The sequence below is a fragment of the Microchirus variegatus genome (assembly GCF_963457635.1).
Source record: "Microchirus variegatus genome assembly, chromosome: 14".
NCBI lineage: Eukaryota > Metazoa > Chordata > Actinopteri > Pleuronectiformes > Soleidae > Microchirus > Microchirus variegatus.
Window position 1 is genome coordinate 23868578 of NC_139815.1, and position 19721 is coordinate 23888298.

The 19721-nt window shown below is 43.7% G+C and overlaps 1 protein-coding gene across 1 annotated transcript in view; it reads right to left on the bottom strand.

The window, feature by feature from the left end:
- Positions 1-19721, bottom strand: part of elp4 (elongator acetyltransferase complex subunit 4) — a gene marked incomplete at its 5' end in the record, with an annotated part of 51579 nt that continues 31858 nt past the window's right edge. The window contains one exon of the mRNA XM_083900681.1: positions 1-283. Within this exon, the coding sequence (XP_083756807.1) occupies positions 155-283 (129 nt within the window). The 3' untranslated portion in view covers positions 1-154. The remainder of the gene's footprint in view (positions 284-19721) is intronic.

A 19721-nucleotide genomic window follows, 5' to 3' on the forward strand; every position in this document is an offset into this window, starting at 1 on the left:
GAGGTGCTGAGGATGTTTAAGTCTGACAAGATCATCATCGTGGTTGACATCACGAGGGGGGGGTCGAGGGAGCGACCTGGTCGTGGTGTTAAAGAGGACAACGCTGCGACTGCGTTCCAGGTATTTGGTTGCCTGTGGCGACCGTGTGGGACCCCTAGAAGTCCAGGTGTTTGTTGCCGGAAGTGGCGGAGCCACAGGCTGCAGCCACCGAGGCCCCTCCTGCCAGCTCCCCCCTGCTCACGCGACTCACTGTCTCAGACAAGTCTGGAGGCAAATGCAGTCTCTACAGAAATAAGGGTGAGGGCGGGAGGGAGGGAGACAGAGAAGGAGAGGGAGGTGGGAGGTGGGAGGTGGGGGGGGGGGGGCGGGGCAGAGTATTATATCAGCCTGTTTGGAGGAAAAAGAATGTGCTACAGTGGTTTAACATACAGTATATGGTACACGTCAGTGATGTTTATTCACAGAGAGTCATGTTAGGTTGAAATTGCATTAGATGCTTCACCACTCCCCTCAGCACTGGCAGTGTGGAGTAAACCTGCTAGCGTGCTGCTAAATGCTTCAGAGAGCTTTAGGTCTGTTACAGCGCTCATGGAATATGTGTGTATCAGTGTGTGTGTGGGTGTGTGTGTGGTTGTGTACTGCAGAGGTTCCCAATCAGATTAAACAAACTGCCAGGACCCCCAAATGTTTTTCAATACGAACCCACAGTCCCCAGATTTATTTGAGTGTACTCAGACAGATTCAAATGATTTATGACTGATGGACTGAATGAGCTATGATCGAGCAAGAAAGAGGAGGAAAGGGAGCCAATAGAGAGGATAACATAAACCTGTTCAGTGCGAGGGCTACGGTGGGAGGAGCCAACGGAAAATCAAAAGAAGAAAGGCCAGAGTTGACGGTGTCATGTCTCTGGATTAAGCCGTAAAACAGGTTTGAGGTTGCCGAAACTCGGTGCGTGTTAAATTCGTGGCAAAGTCACCGATCTTTGATAGACAGACTGATTTCATCAGACTGACTGCCGTTTCCATGTCATTTTTTGGATCTCTATCCATTGATTTAGACAGAAACCTGGTGTCGTCTGAAACACGTTTTCGATGGGTTGGCAGTCTGTAATTTCTACTTGAGCTGCTATGATCAACAGCGTCACAAGAGAAACCTTTCTGAACCAATGACAGACCACATCTGTCCAATCTGCCCAAAGAAGTCTGGCGAGTGTGTCAAGGTCACAGATACGACACTCAACTGCCTGGATCAAGAACACAAAACACAACCTAAAGGCCACATTATACTTCTCCGACTGCGTATGCGTTATCCGTCTGCATCACCACGGAGACGCCTCGAGCATTTATACTTCTGCGCCGTGGTGACGGACACTCGCTGCAATTTCCCGCCCGATCAGTAGGGGTCGCTGCGCAAGGTTGTTGTGCTTCTGGCTACAGTGAGCAATGGCGTCCGAGAAAGAAAGAGAGAGAAAGACTGTTGTTGTTGAAACAGTGGCCGTTTCTCACTTTTCTGTGCCACGGAACGCAGTTTTAAGATAATTTGAGGCGAGAAATTGGCCATTTAGAGTCTAAACATGTGCTGTGTGTGTTAAGATATGACGTATTTATAGTTCGGCAGCGGCGTTATCGGCGGGGATCAGCTCCGCCTCTGTCAGGACGCCCGGAGCGCACTGAGAGCCGGCACAGAGCAGCTTCGCTCGGCCTGTCCTGAGGACCAATCGCAGCTCTTGCCGTCTCCGTAGTCCCTTGACGGAGTGACGGACACTTAAAAAATATTTTGTGCAGACGGAGACGACGCAGAGGCTCTTTGACAGTCTCTGCGTCGACGCAGAGTCTCTACGTAGCCTACGCAGAGCACTTTACGCAGAAGTATAAATTGGGCTTTACTTTTGATATATTTGAAGAAAATGAAGAAGAGAAAAAGAGGAGATGAAGCATGGAGATGAAGCAAGCTGGAGGACATGAAAATAGGCTGCTGTAGATGTATTTCTAACCCTGTAAAACCAGATGAACTTAATTTAACCTAATATACAATGTTAATACAATGTAAAATACAATTATTATTTTTTTGTCAAATTGTTAGTTTAAAAGTTGTCAACTGGTTTCTTCCATTCTTATTTGGGAGCAAACATTGATAAGCCTTGCAGCATTTACAGCATTTTGCTCTTGCTTTGTCGTGTTTGTAACACAGGTGATTTTTTTTAAAAATCAAGAGTCATTAGAATCAAGTCTTTTAGCCGTTTCACAGCAAAGCTTATCTGTGGAGCCGCCCTGTGCCAACTCAGAGCACAAAGGGCCACTCATGTAAAGCCCCCTAACGCTAACGCGCTAACCACTATAAAGCTTAAGAGGGGCTACACCGCTCTGCTCTCCTGAAGCCACAAGAAAAGGCCGCCAGTGGCACTCCACGAACAAAGTCTTGAAGAGGTGCTGAGAGCGTGAGAGGAGGTGAAGTGTCCCCAGAGTCAAGTGTGCGTCTGACAATGGTGTTGAGTAGCAGGTTACTCAAGTGTCTATCACGGAGGTTAAATCAGAATACAAGAATACCAGGTACAAGAGAAGTTAAACCCTATCATTTGTCCCCCCCCGAAAGAATCTGCCATGACATCTGAAACCCACTGGTCAAAGCCTGCACTCCCATGCCTCCCAACCCCACACCTCCCATCGCAGCCCTACCCGCCACATCTGTACCCCCTCCAGACATCCAGCTTTAGGAGAGCCCTTTCCACTCCCACAGATACTTATCTTTTTCTTAATCACTAGGTGTTTGGCTATAGGGTTTAGCAGCGTCAATGCTAAGAGATCAAATCAAGACTACGTGACACTCTTTACTCCTCTAGGGCAGACTACATCCTTCCTTTGCTTAATGCTGTTCGAGGAGCACATAAGCTGAACTACAAAATGTTCTTACATTCCTGATGTTCCTGTCTGATATGAAGCCTCACACTCTGGCTACTGTGGCTAACAGGATGGAGGTATATCGTGCTCAACTGGTCCCTTTTCTGTGGGGCACATTGCCTTTGTGTGTGTGTGTGTGTGTGTGTGAGAGAGCAGACTCTAGTTGTCAGGCAAGTCGAGGAAACAAGAGGAGTAGTCTTCATGCAGCCTAGCAGATTATGTGGGGCAGGTGAGCACTGAGACACTGTGAAGGACCTATAATTTAATGAAAGATGATAAAGGTAAGGTTACACAGGACTTAAAGAGGCAAGGACGGACAATTCTCACTTGGTGAAAGAACGAGATGAAGGCACAGAAACCAACATGCGTGTTGTTTAAAACAGATGTTTGTTGGACTTTTCTTTGGACGCAACTCTTTCTCTGACTCACTCCCCCACTCTCAGACACACATAAACATCCATGCGAGCTCATATATTGGCGTTGAGGGGGCCTCCACAAGCTCCGCTCTGCTTCCAGCCCCTGCCAAACCTCACCTGTGTAACCTTTCGTGTCTTCAGCTCACTCAAGTGTGATTGAAAAAGAAAAAACAATACATTGATCAAGCCTGGACTCAGTCCTGCTTAGTGCATTGCAGCGTAAACACGGTAGAGAGAGGGCTAGGGAAAAATCAATCACATATACATCATTCTCAGTGGGTGAGTTAAAAAAAAAAAGGAAAAAAAAAAAGACATCACACCGTTGTCTGGCTGTCACGCACCCAAGGTCCTGGCTACACTGTGTCTGCTTGGCTCTGGGCTCTGTGAACCCACTGAGCATGTGCAGAGCGAAGGTCAAAGCAATCCAGAAGTGCAGCACAGCTCCTCTAACCTTTGAGTTCTGGGGCAGATGAGAACAATCAATGGGAACATCAAAGTTGGAGGGAGGAGCAGACAAAACCAATCGATTAGTTTACCACACAGAGAGAAAACACAGCCGAGTAACAATCGGCCACTATCCCGCGCATGAGTGACAGCTACCGTTTGCGCTGATGGAAGTTATTGGTTATCAGGTTATTATAAATAACTTACTTAACACTCTTGTTATAAAAAAAAGAATTTGAATGCAAGGAAACAAGATGACCACCAACACCCAAACTTGGGGCTATTGTTATTTTAGCAGAGATAAGCCAACTGTGGGGCTGCCATGGACATTTGCACCGACTCCAAATGAATGGAGGTCAGAGTAAGACTTAGACAGACATAGTTAGGGAATCTGCTTCCCTACGACCTGCACACTCCATGATGTAAGCAAGGACATCCGGAAAACCCTCAGAGGCATAGTGGGGTGTATGTGTGTGAAGTCTTTCCCTGCTGCCTGGCAACCTTCACAAGGGTGGAGAAAGAGGGGAAAAATAAGCAGAAGAGAAAGTGACTAAAGGGGGGGGGGGCTGCATGAGAGTGGACGGCGGGAAAGTAGACCATTGGTTATGGCACAGTACTGGAGGGTGGGGGGGGACTGTGAAAATGACTTGTGTGCCACAATGTTACCGTGAATATGTGTGTGTGTGTTTTAGAGTTGTGATGTCTGTGTTCCCTCCCTGGTGGCGGGAAGGGGTAAAAGGTCTGTCCGGTTGAGCTCCGCTCCTCAGCCAGAGGGGCTGGGGCCATGCTGGCAACAGGGCGAGGGGTGACAAAGCTCCAAACGAGTGCTAAGCACTTGAAATGAGCCCTCAGGGTTGGCCCACAGACTGGCTTTGCCTAAGAGGGTTTACTAATATCTCCCCAGAACGGACAATTCCCTTACAGCTTACTAAACACCACAAAGACCTGCTTCTTAAGGAGTACCCGTATTTCATGCTACTCGCAATTGCATGGCTACAATCTCCACATACGACAGTTTTATGCGTCAAAGAGGGCATAAAATCACACTTTCTGTGTTTTTTTCCCCTTATGTGCACAACGGTGTGTTACAATTAAAGATCCAGATATACAATTTTTCAAGCTCAAGCTTTCAAGAGACTCAAACACACAAAGCAGTACCATCAAAGGCATTCCACTGGTGGTAACGGCTTGCTAATGACCGGAGTATTAGGTGCTAATTTAACGAGTCATTTCTTCCATAGAGTTTTAGCCACACTTTCAAATGGCCCGTGTCACTGTACAGCTTAGGACTATGGGAAACTTAACACCTTGTTGGAACATACGACGACTGGTCTGGCTGTTCCAATCAGATTAGGTGATGTGGGAACATGCTCAATGGAGTGGCACGATATTTACCATAAACACCTACTTAACACAACAAGTGCTGCTATTTGGTCAGCACATTATAAGCTCTATTAAGTTGAATTGGAAATGAGAAACTAAACATTGTACAACTACGCGGGAGTTATTACAACCACACAGAAACAACAGAGGGAATATCGCTATACGCCGCCATGCATGAATGAGGGATTTCTGTAGCCGTATTTATGCAGAACTGAGCAAGAACATATGCACCACGGCCAGTATTCGCGTATAGTGGTCACACTAACACCTTTTGTCAATTCCATTTCTCTGAGCAGCACAGCAGCCGTGCAGCCACTGTAAACTATTGTGCACGTCTGTCCGTGACAACAGGTCAGCGTCCTCCATTTCCAGTCTTATTTCTACAACTCGCCGGGGGTCAAAATGGTAGCAGGGAAAAAAAAAAAATGGTAGAAATTTCCCAGACTCGCTGGTCTATCCAGTCACTAAACCAAACTAAATCACCTCCCAGTGCCATAATCCCTCACACCTCTTAAGTTACACTGCATTGTGTGGGAAATCATTTGCTGAACCTATTGGAACCTCTCGGATTAACTTTCGGCACAACAAAAACCCACATGAAATGGTGATGTGTTTTTTTTTTTTCTTCTTAAAAAAGGAGAAGCAGACTTCAGTCATCACATTTATGCTGGCAATTTTAGAGAATACTTCCGCCACTGTGCAAGACAAAAAAAAAAAAGCTGAAACAACCAAGCATAAATCCCATCACTTTGGGAATTCTAGGCCACCTGCATTTAACAAAAGCGAGAAGAAGCTCTACCTTCCTCTTCTATTGTGGTGGAGTGCAACATGATCTCTGGCCTTACCTACAGAATAACCTGTTGACTGGGGAAGTTTCAATCCCCATTTGTCATGTTAGAGTTATTTTTTTTTCCATTCATGTTCCTCGTTGTTTTTCACATTTTTTCCTTCTTTTTGCTGTTTGAAAATATGTCATTACATCTAAGGGATTAAAGACATGCCTTCTTTAAGTTCTATACATTACAGTGTTTATTATCTATTTATTTTGAACTCAATTAACACAGATACAACAGAGCGAGTCTCACATTTCTTTTTCGGTAATTGGTCGACGGTCACCTGCCGCCTGATCACAGATTGGTTTGAAAAACCCGGCCTACACATAGTCAAGCAGACTGACTGACAAATACAGACACGGGCTCCTCGTCTCTTCTGCTTCAGGGATAATGCATGTGACAGAGTGGGCAGGCAGAAGGATGAGTAAGCATTTCGAGTGTAATTATATTCCCCCAACACTGGAAGAATGGAACGAGACTAACAAATGACTGCATTTCATTAAAAAGCAAACGTGTCTAAACAGGACATTGATTAGCTGGCAGTACTCGACGCTTTGTTTTAACCTTAATGGAATGTTAGTTTCTGTTCTCTGGAATAACTCTATATAGCTGCTCACTTCCCCCCACTTTGACGCTCCACACACAAATGTAAAACAGCATTTGATAGTATGTCATGTTACTAAACATGACATGCACGTGATGCTTCTGAATAACCAAACAGACAAACGCAGGCCAAAGTGTAACTGTGCTTTTTTTTTTTTTTTTTTAAAAACAACTTGACTTGTTATCTCCCTCATCATCATCTCCAGCTGAACTCTCCTCTGAGGGCCTGTACTCAGGCCTGTCAGGAGCTTTGACAGGACGAGCAACGTGGGGCCATTTTGTCTCTTTTCAGTTCAGTTTTGTTTCTCTTTGGAGGGCAGTGCTGCTACAGACCGTGGGCACTGTGGGGTGAGGGGGGTGAGGGGGGTGAGGGCACATTGACCCCAGTGGTGATGGGTGGTAAGGGGGTGGGGTTAGTTGGTGTTATGGACTTGGGCACAGCCAGCGAGCGCTGGTCCACCCCTGAAGTGACATGGTGCCTTGAAGAGCAAGGGAGAGGGATCGAGGGTGAAGAGTACAAACATGTCTAAGCGCTGCCTTCACGAGAGATAGGCCCATAGCAAAGAGTGTGGCTGCATGGGTTATGACAGCATATCTGGGGGGGGACCTCTTGTGCCCTCAAACACACATTTTACCCCTCAAACCATGACTCTGATATCAACAATGCTCAGGTTAAAAAACACTGACACTTGTGCTGAGATCATGTTTGCTAGTGCTATAGATGCCCTGCTATAATCGCACCTGGGTGAAACACTGGAAGAGTTTTAATTCGTTGTCTTCAGCATTTTGAGGCCTCATTATTTTAATTTCCTTTGCACATCCTTGCTATTCCACTGGAACCTCAAAACACAGGAAGAAAATAGGGATATTTTGTAGCATTTTCACATTATTCTTTTAACATATTTGTTTCTGCTACTGCTTTAATCACAAAAAGCCAGACACTATACAAATTACATTTTTACCCATGTATTATTTATGTTTTTTTTCTAGGTTGCACTTAATGTGCAAACCTACTTGCCTGTGCATGTGTCACACGGAGGCATTTACAACACGAGCACACGTAGCAGTCCATTACAACGTAGGTCTCTGAAACCCAGTCTTCTCTACCCGTTTCTCTCTCGTTGTTTGTGTTGTAATGGAGATCACAGAGTTTACAGGCATAATGTTTGAAAGCGAAAGGTCATACGGAGGTTACTGTGTCAGCCTGTGTAAGTGGCTGACCCTGTGGGTGGGAGGGGGGGGGGTTGTGTGACAACTTTGACAGGGGGAATAGTATGTTGTGCTTGGAAAAGACCAGAACTGAACGAAGCACACACGAATCAGGACGACGACAACGACAACAGGAGGCAGAGGATGACAACATACAGTATTATTCGCTTTTCAACACACTACCCCCTGCTTACTTGCTTGTACATCCTGCATGTAGCATTGCTGCACTGAATGCCACAAGCCCTATAGGAAATATATTTGCTTTATGCTTGCTTGGTTCCACAAAGTGCAGCCAGATATGGCAGCATGCTGCAGGTATTATTGAAAAAAACAGCATTTTATCTGTGTTTTTGGCCTTTAATACACATGCAAAATGTGAGCTAGGTCTCTGAAACACAGATTTTGAAAAGATGTTCTGTGTACAGAAAGGGGAAAAGTGTGTTTTTGGTTGTGTAATAGCATCAGATGTAGCCAAACTTGTGCTAGTGTTTGCGCTGCTTATTGGAATTTTTAATGTGCTTACACATACATGGATACAATTTTTTGTTAGCCTACCGGAATAGGTTTTGGCTATTTTCTCTTATGGCCACAAAGGCTTCACAGTTATAACAGCAAGGATTTTTTTGATGACTTGGTGTGTGGACAGAAATATTTTAAAAACTGGATGTAGAAAAAAAAACATGCTGTCAAAAATACCAACTTACATATGAACTAGGCCGCCCTCACTATACTAGTGTTTTCAAGCCCTCGTCCTCAGGGAACACTGCCCTGCATGTTGTAGATGTTGCCCTGCTCCAATACACTGGATTCAAATGGTCAGCTCATTGTCAAGCTCTGCAGAAGCCTGATAACAAGCTGTTCATCTGAACCTAAGTGAGTAACCATAAGGAAAACATAAACCACTTAAACACCAAAATGAATGGTGATCATTAAAAGTCAAGAAGAAAATGGCGTCAACAAAAAGCAGCAGTTTTTACATCTCTGTCCATCAGAGCCTATAAATCCTGTGTCTTTTTCAGAGTCATATGACTCTATGGGATCACAGGTAACTTGTATCCATTTCTTATTCAGACAAAAAACAAGTGTTAGTGAAAAACTGAAGAAAAGTTGGTTAACAGTACCAAATACAAATCAAGGAAGAGAAATAACTTGGGAGGAAAATGCACCGACGTGATTAGGAAATGATTAATGAAAGCATGCGATGTTAACCATTTTACACACACACACTTAGAGGTGGACTCACATTATGACACAACTGTGTACGATAATGTGCTGATGTGTTGATCACACTTGTGACGCTTTTGTGGCTGTACGTATGCACAAGAGTGCGCGTCTATGTTTGCACGCATTTGTGTCTGTTCGTCTGCCTAGATGAATAAAGGGGGGTGGGTATAATCCATCACCAGTTGATAGTCCTCACAAAAAAGAAGCCCTTTTTGCTGAGAGGACAGCCCTTGTGTGGACAAAGACCACCATACTGGGGACTTCATAGGACCCAGCTGAAAAGGTGTTGCCCAGAGTAACCCCATTCACATTAACAGGCATGCTGGCCAAAGCCAGTCATTACTGCTGACTTGGACCAGCCGGGCCACACATAGACCAGCCTAGAGCCGCTAAGGCCATTCACTCCACATCATCCCACAGGCAGACAGCCTGAACTCTGCCACTGGGGAGCATCTAGAGTTGTTACCATTCAATTCAACTGTCTGTCTTGAGAGCTCAAAACATGCAGCCTTTTCAGGAAATGTATAAAAAGTTTAGTTTCTAAGGGGGAGATTAGAGTTTTTTGCCCACCCATAAAAATGTAATAACACTGCAGCAACATAATAAAAGAAAAACAGCTGAAAGTTAATGTAGCACAATTAAACAAATCCGCTGAAAAAAGCTGGTCTGGTGTCTAACAAATGTGGCTCTTCAACTAAAGTAGCTGTTTTAGGAAATATATTGGTTGAATAAATACAATTACAAATATCTGGAGAAAGAGCTTCAGGACATGCTCCAGATTAGAAGCTTTTCAAGATCTTAACTTAATCCCAATTAACTTGTCCTGGGACTTTTCTGAGTTAAATGATTTAGTTCCATTGATTGACTGAAAATTCTCCATCTCCACTGATACAGTGCTATCAAAGGAAAGCTACATTTAATTGGACTCGGTTGCAGATGAGGACATATAAACTCATCAAAGAGTCTTCTTCTGGCCAATTTTACACATATTTTTGTCCTGAGAATGGTTAAAAGTGAGAGCATTGCTGGTGGTAGTGCTATTGGAGGTCTCTTCCTCTGTAATTTGATGCATATAAAGCTCACGTGGAGATACTTAGAGCTGTCCACTAGCAATCAAATCACCTGAGATGGATGTTAACGCCAGGTCTGAAAAGGGCCTCAGTTCCCTTCAACCTCTCATTCCTCTCTCTGCCCATTTACCCTCCACTCCACCTCCACCTTTGCTCTCCTCACCGGTGAGGTCCCTGTGGGCAGGTGGTTGAGTATATTTAGCCACAGCTAGGTGAGGTGCTCCCTGGGTAGACTGTTGGCAAAGCCACCTTTAGGGTGTTGGGAGATGTCAGAGGGAATGAGACATCACCTCGGCTGCATTGTCAAAAAATTCACCACCTTCCATTTCCAGCCATCACCTCTAGGTCCATGACACACTGTGGGTGATGGGGGAATTCTTGTTTTGTGTTTTCTAATTTAGCCTGAATCTCATCAGCTATTACCTAACCTGGAGCATAGGATTCAGAGTGTTAATTGTGAAGCATTACTAAAGCCATTAAAAAAAGTGAGCCAGGGCCTGGGGAGAATACAGGCTAAATATAAAAATCCGGGATGATATCCTCTCTGCAAACAACCGACATAGACTCTGGTAACATTGTGAAGTTGTGGATTTGAAAAAATATGAAAATAAGAATAGGTTTCACTAAAAAAAGAGGAAGAAAATGTGCAGATCCTTTCACTCCATCCATTAAAAACATGTTAGAGCAAGATTAAAAATGTAGACTTCTCAGCACATGAACTGCAGCTCTTTGGCAGTTTAGAAACAAAAATCCAATTTGATCCTTCAGATTATTACTTTCCCTTGGTGGTGTAAAAGTGTTACATTAAGCATTAACAGCACACAACAATAGAAACTGAGAAAACTGTTACTGAGTGTCAGGATTAACTTGTTTTAGCTTCTTAAAGTGGATCAAGATTATGTTAAATCAGATTACAATAAACAAGTGTAGCGACTATTTAATGGCTGTGTAGAAGCTACAATTATTGTCTAAATACTTAGACAATAATAACAAGCTGCTACTACTGCTACAGTACGAATGCATTTATGAGGTAAAAAGATCCACCAAGAAAAGCACTGAAATGGAGGAATGATGAACATTCAGTGCAGATAACAGTGACCAAATATGTAATGATGCAGGAGCAGGTGGGTTTTAGTTAAATAAACTTGAAAAACGTCAGTAGATTTTACGATTTTTACAAAACAGCAGATGAAAAACTAAAATTCAGCAAATTTCACACTAAAACATGCTTAGATTGTCTGTAATTAAAGGACTTTTCATTTTAAAAGGGTGTTTGGAAAGGAACAACATTTTAAACTGAAAGGTGAAAATATTCCTGCTGTTAAGATGGTTTAAGTTTTGATATATATATATAAAAACAACAGAAAAACATTCACAAGACGAATGAGAAACATTTGATGGTGATGTGACTGATAATTAGTATCCAATTATGTTCTATGAAGTGTAAACTGTTCAAAAAATGAAGGGTTAGTACAGAGAATGAGAGAGGCTGCAGAGCTGAAAAGGATAGCGAAATTGGAAAGCGTTCCCTTCCATCCAACTTCTTCTCTCTCTCTCTGATGCCGAGTTAGACGTTTTGCTGGGAAATGGGCGGCCTGCCAGATTGGGGCCAAGTCAGAGTTGTCAGGGGATTACAGTTCTGCCTTGCTCACTGCAGGGGGTGCCGAGAGGGCCTCAATTACCCTGGAGCGGTGTGTTTGATTTGGCCCGGCACTTTTGGGGACAGCCCAAAGCTGAATGAGGCACCATTAGCAACTCAAAATCCTGCCCTAAAATGAGTCCAGTTTTGCATCACATACAGTAATTGTGTGTCTATCAAAGGCTGGCAGGTCTACACCAATTACCCTGATAACAACAAAACAATCTATGCATAACATTATCTGCCGAACACCTGTGGGCAGCTTCAAACATCCAAGCTTTCCTATTAAAAAACTTTAGCTGTTTCAAACTGCGGCTCATTCAAACTGTGTCGCACAGTGGAAGAAATTAAGTGTTCTCTTTGGGGAAAAAAAAACACAAAATTCCAAGATTGCTCTGAGAAAATATGACGCTGGAAGTGTTTGTATTTACAAATGGACGGAAATGATAGAGGGAGATACAGTGTTAGAGAGGAAGGAGGGAGAGAGAGAGAGAGCGGGAGGGAGGGAGGGAGGGAGATCCCCGTACTCTGGCTACAGTCTGAGCTGTGCAATTGAATTTCACACGATATGAGGCAGCAAATGGCATGTAAAGGCAGAAGCGTCAGACGGTTGCTGCCACACGGGCCAGACAGATAAGGGAGGTGTAAGTGAAATCATTAGGTAACTCTGTAGGACATCAGGGGCAGTTTGAGGTTGGCAGGGGGCTACGAGAGCCAAAGGTCCTCCTTGAGCTCCATTGAACATCCACTCAGCCTGATATACATGCACTTACAAACACACAGGGAAAATACAAACACAGGCTGCAAGACAACCATGGACTCGAGACGGAGACAGGCAAACAACCAAGCGCCGGTTTCTCAAATACAAATACACGCACATGTACACACACAAGGAGTCATGCACGAGTACACACACATACACGCGCGTGTGCACACCCACACACACAGAAACACCACTTCACACTGCAGACGCCTCATTGAGGTATCAGCTCCAGCGATTGTGTTTGTCCACCTGGGTATGAAAAAGCCATTCTGGCCTGTGTGGAGGAGACAGCCGTGTGATGCAGCTCAAGTTGGAGCTCAGCAAGGCTACGTCTGTCTCAGGCTCTCAGGGAGGGGAGCAGCCAAGTGTGGATGCACCTCATTACCTCACTCATCCACACACCAATTACCCCTAAATAAATACACCCAGCCCACAGGCAGCAACAATGACATCCAGCCTGAAAGGGAAGAAAGGATGCCGTTCAGAAAGCATTTGCACGCACAGAAAAGTGCTGTTGGATAATGATGAAAAAAAAGTACAGAGAAAAGAAGTAAAAAGAAGAACATGCAGGGGGCTCAGGGTCTTTTAAAGACCTCAAAGACGACGCAGAGAAAGAGAAAGAATGAAACAAACACCGAGCAAGCAGAGTGAAGTGATTCAGAAAATGATAATTTCTTGCTAAATTTCACCCAACACATCCGCAAATGATTGTTGTGATGGGGGAGGGGCAAAGTTTAATTGTTTTAATGCACGCAGCCATGAGATGGCTCTGCCACGGAATATAATGGTGATCACTGTAGAGCAGACACATATTTGCATGTTAAGATGGACCGCTCGGGGTAACGGTAAGAGCAGTGACTGTGAAGGCCAAAGAACACTGCCTAACAAGACAAGAAAAAACAAGTGCATTAGGTTTCATAACTATGGCAGAAGCTACATGTGACACAAACTACACTTTGTGGCTTCCCAAAATATGAAAATATGCTTTAAGTTAAAAAAGAAAAAGAAGCCTCTATTGGAGTGACAAGGTGAGCAAAGGATGCAGAGAAGGTGTGTGGCAGAGAAAGGAAGACAGATGTGTTTTCAGGGAGGGGGGGGGGGGCACAAACGAGAGAGGAAGCCAAGAGTTCCTACATGTCACCCCCCCCACACCCCCACACACACACACTGCTCCTGCCCACCTCCTTCCATGTGGAATCTTTCTGCCTGAGTGACTCTGTCATACCTGGGGGACAAAATGGTTCTCTTCCTCTCTGCCCCAGTTCCTGCTTATAGACCCTCTCTTGAACTGTATTTCCGTGCTGTGACTGTGGTGAGCCAAGGCTGCTTAGTTAGTGTAGCGCTGTGTGGTAAAAGAGCCAGGGGAATTTATTAATTTGTGACTGGCTGTATAAAATATTATCATCATTAAATTTAGGGTCTTTGAGTCTTAACAAGGGCATCACGGTTGGCATAACGGTTAGCACTCTCACCTTTGCAGCAAGAAGACCCCCCGTGTGTGCGTGGATTTTTGTGGGCTTTTCCCCCCACAGTCCAAAAACATGCAGTGGTTGTTTGTCTCCATGTGTGGCCCTGTGATGGACTGGCGAAGTGTCCAGGGTGTACCCCGCCCTATTGCCCTATGTCAGCTGAGATAGGCACAGCACCCCCTGCGACTCTCTGGCGGAGGACAAAACGGTAGATAATGGATGGACGGATGGAGTCTTAACAAGATACTTCGGCATATCGTCGGACTCTACGCCCGGACTGCTCAACTCCCTGTAGCGCAATGCTTTCCAGCTATGTTGGTATCATGCTTTTGTGCAAAAAGAAAGAAAAACAACAACGATGACGGTAATATTGGACACTTGCTTAAGGGTTTTGTGAGGAGGTCCACTGGTACCGACCCATATACAAGCCGTCGCTCAAAGAATTCAAAGACGAACAAATGAAACAAGTGAAGCTGAGGCTAGTATGCATGGAATGCTAGACTGATGTGGATTCTTATTTTAGTATCAATGGAACCAAGGCCATGAACGCACATGCACAAATGCCTATCAGTTTTTATCAGCCTATAACATTACTGCAAGGGCTACAGACAAACACATTTTTTTCTTCATGTGATGAAGATGTCAACAATAATAAGATAAAAAGAAACTAATTATAGCCCCTTGCTTTAATAATATTTTGAAGTAATTCAAAAAAATTCAAATGAATAAAAAACACATTTAAGTCCAAATATCTGTCAGGGGATGTATGTTCCACAGTAATTAAATTTTATTTTGCCACCATAATATGTGGTGATTCACTTCCTGAGGAGTCAGGGAGTGAAGACACCTGAAGAGTTGGAGTGAGTGAACTTGTGAGTTGCTGAGGGTGGTGTGGAAAGCAGGTGCATCGGGATGTTAATTCCTGCTCTACAGTCAGTCACATCCCGAACACGGAAAATAACCGACACGACGAGAGTTGTCTGGTTTATCTAACCAGAGGCGGATTCTTGGTAAACAGACATAAACGGCTGTGAACCTGTGAGATTTCCACACTGTTGACTCGGTTTAATCAACAGAAGGTGATGGATTGAAGGGAAGTGAAAGGAGCAGGTTTATTAGGATTCCTTCCTGATGGAAGGATAATTGAGGGAGGGAATGCTGTGTATGTATGGCGCCACAGGTGGGTGGAGCAGTGTCAACATGCTGTGGCAGCATTGTCAGGATTCCTGGTGTACAAACTCAACCCTCAATCACACTTCATGGGAAACCCAGACTCTGTCACAGACAGACCAGCTAACCATTGTGTCCTTTAAACAGGTGCAGCTAACAAAACCTGAACCTAAAAACAGAAGGGCCCCTTCTCACCTGGAGGTACCTCCTGAGAGTTCCACTGTTTTTTAAATTACTTTCACCCTAGAACACTGACACACGCCGTTATCAAACCTTGCAGAACCCTTCGCGCAAACACAGTATGATATTTCAGTTTTACTGGTTTCTCCCAAAGCATGTAAAAAATGCCCTGGCAAATGTGCCAACAGCAAACTCCAGCACCCAACCTCATTTGTAAAAAGGTTTGCATGACCTGTGAGATTTCACACACAAAGCTGTGCCTGGTATGTCAGTAGATGTGTAGCATCCTCAAGCACGCACCCCGAGATGCTTAAAAATGTGTTCTCTCTACACAAAAAGAAAAAAACCACAAAAAGTTAGTTCATATTCATTAGAAAGTGGGCAGGATCTACCAGTTATACATTTATAATTGTGAATTATGTCCAAACATCTTCTGGAGTACATCAAGTGGAGCTGTGCAAATGTGAGCCCACAGGAGGAAAAGCTCCTGAGGAAAAGCTGAGTGAGCGAACCAGTGTCCTGACTCTTGTATGCCGAAGCCAGGAGTCACCCATCGACTTGGACACTCTGAAGATACTACTGCTGCCGTAAAAAGCTTCTGGCCCAGATATTCTGATAGTAGTCATCACACATAAACAACAAACGCAAGATACTGGACACTTTGCACAGTTCATATCTGAAAATGGTCATTAGTGCAACTTGGGCCACAATTTTCTGTTCGAAAACCCGATGGAGTCTGAGTGTACGAACCAAGAGTCTGAAGGAGACTCCTCCAAGAAATGTACATATAGGTCATATGCAGGAATTACAACCCATATGTACGTTTTCAAAACCATCGCCCCAAGCTGTTGTATAGCTGGTACTGTGGATGTGTCGTTAGACTTTTACACACGCTCATATTTAATAATAATTTTTTTCTCAGTCACTAAAAACTTACCTATGGTTATTATTCAGGGGTTGGTCAAAACAAACCACATTTACATTTCAGTTGGTACGAACCCAGTACACTTAATCTAAGCTGCACTGAGATTGTGTTGCCCTGTCCCAGAGAGGAGATTGTAACTATGCTAATATATGGCTTGTATACCGTGAAGTGTCAATGATCATCATTATGCATATACAGTAGACTTAAGTAAAGATGGCAGTATGCCCACCTCACCTAAAATCAAATATATGCAAGGAAATATTCCACAGTGAACGTTTCACAACTTTTGGGACTGACTGTGTCTGAAACATCACACCTTCAACACTTGAATAAAAATAATAATAAGAAAACAAAATAAAAACTAAAGGTGCACTGTTGTACATCAACATTCAATTTGTGGGTAGGTGACCTCTGTCTGAACCCTCACGTCAAACAACAAGAACATACAACTGAACATAAAATTAAGCAACACAACATTAGCTATAATTACTTGCTGGTGATATAATTAGTAATACTAATGACGAAAGATACAGCACTATTTCTGTCTTCTACTTCCTCATACAGGTGATTAGTTTGCTTTTGTATGAGCACAACAGGTGTGGCATTTTTCTTGTCCTTTTGCTCTCGTGGATCTTAAGGAGCACGACCTGTTCAGGCATGTATTGTTTGAAAACGGTACAAGTCTCCTGTCTAGAGCCTTGCACGATTTGACTGTCAGTATGCATGTAAATAAAGCCTATATTCAATTGTTCAGATCTGTTGTGAACGAGGCATGATTCAAGTTTTATTTGTTTATCCAGACACTCAAAAGATCCTTTCATGTCATAATATTGTGCTGTGTCACTTTAAAGGTGACTGAATCTTATTGTATTATATCACTATATAACCCTATAATCCTCCGTGACAACAATCTCAGAATTAGCAGGACACACAAGAAAAGCAGCCCAATTATATAGGATTTATATACATTGGCAAACACGTTTACTTCATCTGCCAAATCCCTAAATTAACACCTTTTTGGTGAGAAAGCTCAATTTGGAACACATCAAACCAACACCACAGCTGGCATTCAAGGGTAAAATTAATTACTTCAGATACATGCGGTTCCTCTCAAAGTGGCAGACTTATTTGCATTGAGGAACATTCAGCAGAAGTAATCGATGCACACACAAAATACGGCCATCCAATGACCCCAGCCCTGTCTCCAAGTCCCTCCCCATCCCCAAAGCCCTGGCGGCTCATCCATGCATGGAGGAACAAACACAGGTAGCAAGAGCAAATCAGACTGCAACAAAACACAGAAACATGAATGGGAAGCATTACAATGACAGGCTGGAAGCAGGACAATGGGCCCGCCATTAAACAAACGGTAAATCCCAAGATGGGCTGCGGGAGTATGATACAGATTACAGGCACCTAGTCCCTGCCTGGGGAACAGGGGAGAGGGAGGAAAAAAGGACACAATATTGCAATCTGACAGCTGACGTCTTCATATAAATGTATGAATTTACATTCCAATTAGAGGAAATTTACATCTTAATCACAGCGAGCAGTGTGTCGGTCCCTTGGTTAGTGTGTTGCTACGGTAATGAGGTGGGATGCTGCTGTGCTCTCTCATCCAGACAGTGATCTGTCAGCAGACGACACCTCCCCGTTATGAGGGGAGCTGCACCCTCAAATGCAACCGCCACCATGATCCGGTAATATTTGGCGAAAAAAAATCTGTCTTAAATACCAACAAGGTGTGAGCTACCACCCGAGGATAATGTGCCAAATATGGAGGTGGAAAAACATCAAACATATCTTAAATACAGTGCACTGAACTAGGAGTTTCTTCAACTGTCACTCAAGTGACAAGCTTTCAGTACTCCATGGCATTTGGCTTCTAATTTCCATACTAATAATGGGTATATTATCTTTTAATGGTTAGACTTTGTTTTATGGTTTTTGAAAGAGATGGCGAATCAGTCTTCGGAATGACTCAAACATTTCAAGTCATCAGATCTCATGCTGCTAACAAAGGCAGAGTGAATAGAGGCGATGGAAGGATTGGGATTCTGTCTTCGACTTCCCCGTGGGGTCATCACTTTCATCAATGTATATCACGCAACATCCAAGCTCATACTCAAGGAACTTCACTTGTCGAGCGCGTATACTCAAGGAGCGAAAAAAAAAGTCAGACAAGTACAGACAACGCATATGTGATGAAAGGAGAACATCTTGCTCAAGTATTTTTTGAGCTGACGAGAGCATTTGGTCTGAGGTTTTTGGAAGGAAATTACACGGGACACCTCCGATTCTTTTATAATACCACGAAAGAGAAATAACAAAACGCACAACTGATATCAGTTTCAATGAGTTCAGAGGAGTGACAGTTAAATGAAAACTCTGAACTTTGCTGAAATAACTTCCAACCAGTAAAATCATTTAGTTGTAGAGAAGCACTGATTGCTGACAATGCAATCAGCAAGAGCAGATTAGCTAGCACCACAGAGGAGAGCACATAAATCAGTTTAACACAGGCCTTTGCCATCTTCACGCTTGACTTTAATACAGGGATGTGTGAACAAAAAATTGGAGGTAAATGAGGCATGGCTTCTTTATCACCTACCTCGTAGCCAATCAGACTCCTCCCGTCAGAGACACTACTCTAATGGCTGATATCTATGGAAGCAGCCTATTACTGGTTAGTGTCTGTAATTAAGACAAGTCAGATTACACTAGGCCAATGCCTCCCTTCCTGATATGTAGTCTGCCATTAAGGCCAGAAGTGGTAATGTACTTGGGCACCAGATATGTGTGTGTGTGTGTGTCCACCAAGGTTGGTGCCGAGCGTGTCTCTTAACATGGGGTAATACTGTATGTGTGGGGAGTGGCTGGTATTCCACTTTAGCAAGCAGGGGAAGGGATGTCAAGATGAAGATCACACCTCCAGTGGTGGCACTCTCATTTCATGTCGAATCCCACGGCAGTGCTATCTGCACACTTCTGTCCAAATATCCACAAATGATCACCTTTTTTTTTTGGACTAGTTTAACTTCAATGTTCACCATGGTTTGAACTTCTTACAACAGACAGCAGCTTATAAGATGCCAGGCTGACTTTGTGTCTGGTACTAAATGAGGTGAGAACAGTGAATGTGAAATAAAGGGGTTTGAACAAGGGGACTGCAACACTCAAAAAAGCAGAATATAATTTATAAAAAAAGAGGACTAGTGGGAGGAGGCTCTTTGACAAAAAGAAACAGAGTGAGGGGGGGAAGTAAGTTAGTCTAAGATGGAAAAGCACTTCCTTCTGTGCACAGAGTGACCTTGCTAACACTCAACCTACTCTAATATTCACCACTACACATGCTTTTGTGCGCTATTCCTCGCTTATAAGACGCACGCAAAGCCTCCTCAGTCAGAACACACACAGCTCATTATATAATTTTCCTAGCCGGTTATTCATGTGGCGCATAGGCATCAACACTCACACATACACAAGTACGTGC